The following is a 3,298-nucleotide window of genomic DNA, read 5'->3' on the forward strand; positions in this document are numbered from 1 at the left end:
CTTTAAGAGTTTGTATTATGATCCAAACCTGTAAAGAGTTAGGGCTGGAAGACAGTAATTACAACAATCGGATAATCGTGACCGTTGAAATTCCAACATGAGCAGTTAATTCCAAAAAGGTACCTCTGATGCCACCAGGGTCCAGCGACACTGGATCAGCTACCTAGGATTGGAAACGAGAGAGAATTTTTTTGGACATGGCCCATTCATGTTGAGATCAGCCACTTTAACGGTTGCGATCTGCTGTATATAGCGAGAGTACGATTTCAATCTGTGCTCCGGCGGTGTACATTACCGGTCCACCGGTATAAATCCCGCTCTCTTGCTCGATCGAGAGAGAGAGAGAGAGAGAGAGAGAATGGGATCGTCTTCGGGTTTGAGCTTGGGTTTTGAGCCGAGTTTTACAACGAAGACGATCGTCGGATTTCTGAGAGAGGTTTCGTCGATGGGAGATTTCGGGAAGAAGCTGTCGAAGCTGGAAGAGTACGTGAAATGCTTGGAAGAAGAGCGGAGGAAGATCGACGTTTTTAAACGCGAGCTTCCTCTCTGCATGATTCTCTTAAATGATGGTGAGATTTTTGTTTCGCTTTTTGAAAATTTCATTTTTGGGAGTTGGGTTTTGATTTTTGATGGATTTTGACATATGGGTCTTACTTTTTCCCGGGTTTTGATGGATGGATTCTATTTTCTTTCTGGATTTTGATATATTTGGTTTTTGCGTGGTTTTGCCAAATGGGTCTTTATTTTTAATTTTATAAAAATTTTGATAGATGAGTTTTGGTTTTTGCTTGGTTTTAAAAAAATGGTCTTGATTTTTTCTGGATTTTGATAATTTGGTTTTAATTTTTGCTGGATTTTGACAACTGGGTCTTGTTTTTCTTTTTGTGTGATGATGTTTTTGCAGCGATCGAAGCTATGAAAAAGGAGGAAAAGCAATGCAGGAGTGAGAATGAGAACGACAGGCCTATTTTGGAGGAATTCATGCCTGTTAGAAGTAAAATCGGTGAAGATGGAGGCTTAAAAATGGAAAAGGATGGCGGAGATAAGATGAACTGGATGAGCTCCGCTCAGCTCTGGAGTAATAATAATAGTCCTGATAATGATAATAACCATAACAATAAGAAAAATCAATTAACAGATATGAAAAAGGTAATGAAATTTTCATTTAATTGGAATTTTTTATTTTTAATTTAGTAATTTGCTGATATATATATTTTTTTTAATGTCAGAAAGAGAAAGAACACAATCAGACTATAGACAAAAATCTATTTCCGGGATGTAATTATAAGAGTGGGGGAGGGGCATTTATGCCATTTAAGGGATTATCAGGGTCTCTGGTCAGTCGGAGGAAGGCAGAGGAGGCGGCGGTGCCGGCACCGAACCTCTCTCTTTTTTCTTCAGAAATTAAGAGCCCGAATGTCGAATCAGGTGGTGGTAGTTTGAATTCGAAGAGCAGTGGCAAGGATATGGTGTCCCCATCAGCAACTGCCCAATCAAACTCGCAGCCGCCGAGGAAGGCCAGGCGGTGCTGGTCACCAGAATTACACCGCCGGTTCGTCAGTGCACTGCAGCAGCTAGGCGGTTCGCAAGGTTAGAATAGAATTTTAAAAAATCAAATAAAATTTGAAATTAATTACTGTTGGATTGTAGATTTGATATACTTGAGATGGGTTTTTCTTGAATTGATGAATCTTCAGAAATGGAAAACAAATGCTCAATTTGAAATAAATTTCCTTTTTTTTTTCTGAAAATGGAAATTATATATTTTTTGTTTTAATTTATTTGATTTGGGTTTTTGTTGTAATTACTTGAGTTTGCGAAAATAGGATTCCAATGATTGGTGAAACTGTAAATCTTAATTTCTTTTTGTCAATTGGGATGTTTTGGATTTTCAAGAAAATGGATGTGACTAAAACCAATCAGATCGGAAGAACAATAATTGTTCTTGAATTTGGCATGACATGTCTGAGTTGGGTTCTTTTATGTCTTGTGGAATGGCTGCTTGAATCTACAGAATTTGAAATTATTAAATTGGTGAATTGTGTGATGATTTTACCATGCATCTGATTTTTTATTTGTTTTTTGGCACAGTGGCCACTCCCAAGCAGATCAGGGAATTGATGAAGGTGGACGGACTGACCAATGATGAAGTGAAGAGCCATTTGCAGGTCAGTTTTTTCTTCTTTTTTTTTTCTTTTTTTTTTTTTTAAATTTTAAATTTTAAATTATGATCTTTAATTTTCTCTTCCTCCCATTTTATTCAGTTTTTGGATGAGATGATGATGAAAAGCTGGTCCTTGTGTTTTTCAGAAGTACCGGTTGCATACCCGTAGACTTCCGGCTGCTGGGGCAGCCGTGACGAATCAGCAGGTCGCCATGATGGGAGGAGTGTGGGTCCCCCGCAACAATTACCACTCATCAAAGCCGATCACTTCCCAATCGAACTCTCCACAAGGCCCGCTTCAGTTAGCCGGTGCTGCCCGAGCAATCTCAGCTACGGGGGGTGACAGTGGCGAAGATGAAGATGAGAAGTCGGAGAGCTATGGTTGGAGAGGCCACCTTCAAAGATCAGTTGACGAAAACACAGAATGATGGTTTTGCAGATGCATAGATAGATCACTTGAGTTTTGCAGATACTATACTGGGGGAGTCGGGACTCAGGAGTAGAATAATACACTATACATTAGGATCTTGAGAGAGAATCTTTCAATGAACGGAGTATGGAGCTTTCGCCCGTGAAATTTTGGAGGTTTTGATAGATAGGTTCGGTTTTGCTTTTGTTTTATTTACTGGTTTAAGCTGTTGTATAAGGAGCATCGTGTAACATCTACCAGAAAAAGACCAACATTTCCCGATACATAATCTGGTTTTGAATATATACAGTTCCGTTTCCAAAGCCGAGGCTTGAATTTTTAGCAATCTGTGAAATTCCAAGCTACAGTCGATGACTAGATATCTAAATTCTGGTTCTTTTTCCTGTTTCTTTCTGGTGAGTTTCATGTGGCTGTGACGGAACGCTGGTCTGAAGCTGAGTTGATGTTTGGTAGTTCGGATCACTGTTTCGGATTGAATTCATCAGAAATTTGATGTGCATTGTGTTCGTTGAACTTCGGCCAATGCCCATATCTCATCTGAGCTTTTGTAATTCGATTGAAGACCGAAATTGCAACCTGTTGTAGCTGTGAGTGCTTGTCTTTGTTTTTCATTGGTAAATGATGTGTTTGTTTTTTTATAGTTTGATTCACTGTACAAATCTCAGATAAAATTCACTAGAAATTCAGTATGCGTTGTGTTTTTT

At 39.0% G+C, this 3,298-nt stretch overlaps 1 protein-coding gene across 1 annotated transcript; it reads left to right on the forward strand.

Annotated features, from left to right (window-relative positions):
• The first annotated feature begins 332 nt into the window (after positions 1-332).
• LOC131218648 (transcription factor HHO2-like) lies at positions 333-2,928 on the forward strand. The gene is made up of 5 exons (XM_058213316.1): positions 333-569; positions 905-1,149; positions 1,230-1,590; positions 2,092-2,168; positions 2,311-2,928. The coding sequence occupies exons 1-5, from the start codon at positions 359-361 to the stop codon at positions 2,590-2,592; spliced, it is 1,176 nt and encodes a 391-aa protein (XP_058069299.1). The 5' UTR covers positions 333-358; the 3' UTR covers positions 2,593-2,928.
• The last annotated feature ends 370 nt before the right edge of the window (positions 2,929-3,298 follow it).

This window comes from Magnolia sinica, chromosome 11 (genome assembly GCF_029962835.1).
Source record: "Magnolia sinica isolate HGM2019 chromosome 11, MsV1, whole genome shotgun sequence".
NCBI classification, from domain to species: domain Eukaryota; kingdom Viridiplantae; phylum Streptophyta; class Magnoliopsida; order Magnoliales; family Magnoliaceae; genus Magnolia; species Magnolia sinica.

Excerpts from the sequence above, each read along its gene's own strand:
- LOC131218648 (XM_058213316.1), top strand. The coding sequence starts at position 359 with ATGGGATCGTCTTCGGGTTTGAGCTTGGGTTTTGAGCCGAGTTTTACA. Across the intron at positions 570-904 it reads CATGATTCTCTTAAATGATG|CGATCGAAGCTATGAAAAAG; the intron begins GTGAGATTTTTG and ends ATGTTTTTGCAG. Across the intron at positions 1,591-2,091 it reads GCAGCTAGGCGGTTCGCAAG|TGGCCACTCCCAAGCAGATC; the intron begins GTTAGAATAGAA and ends TTTTTGGCACAG.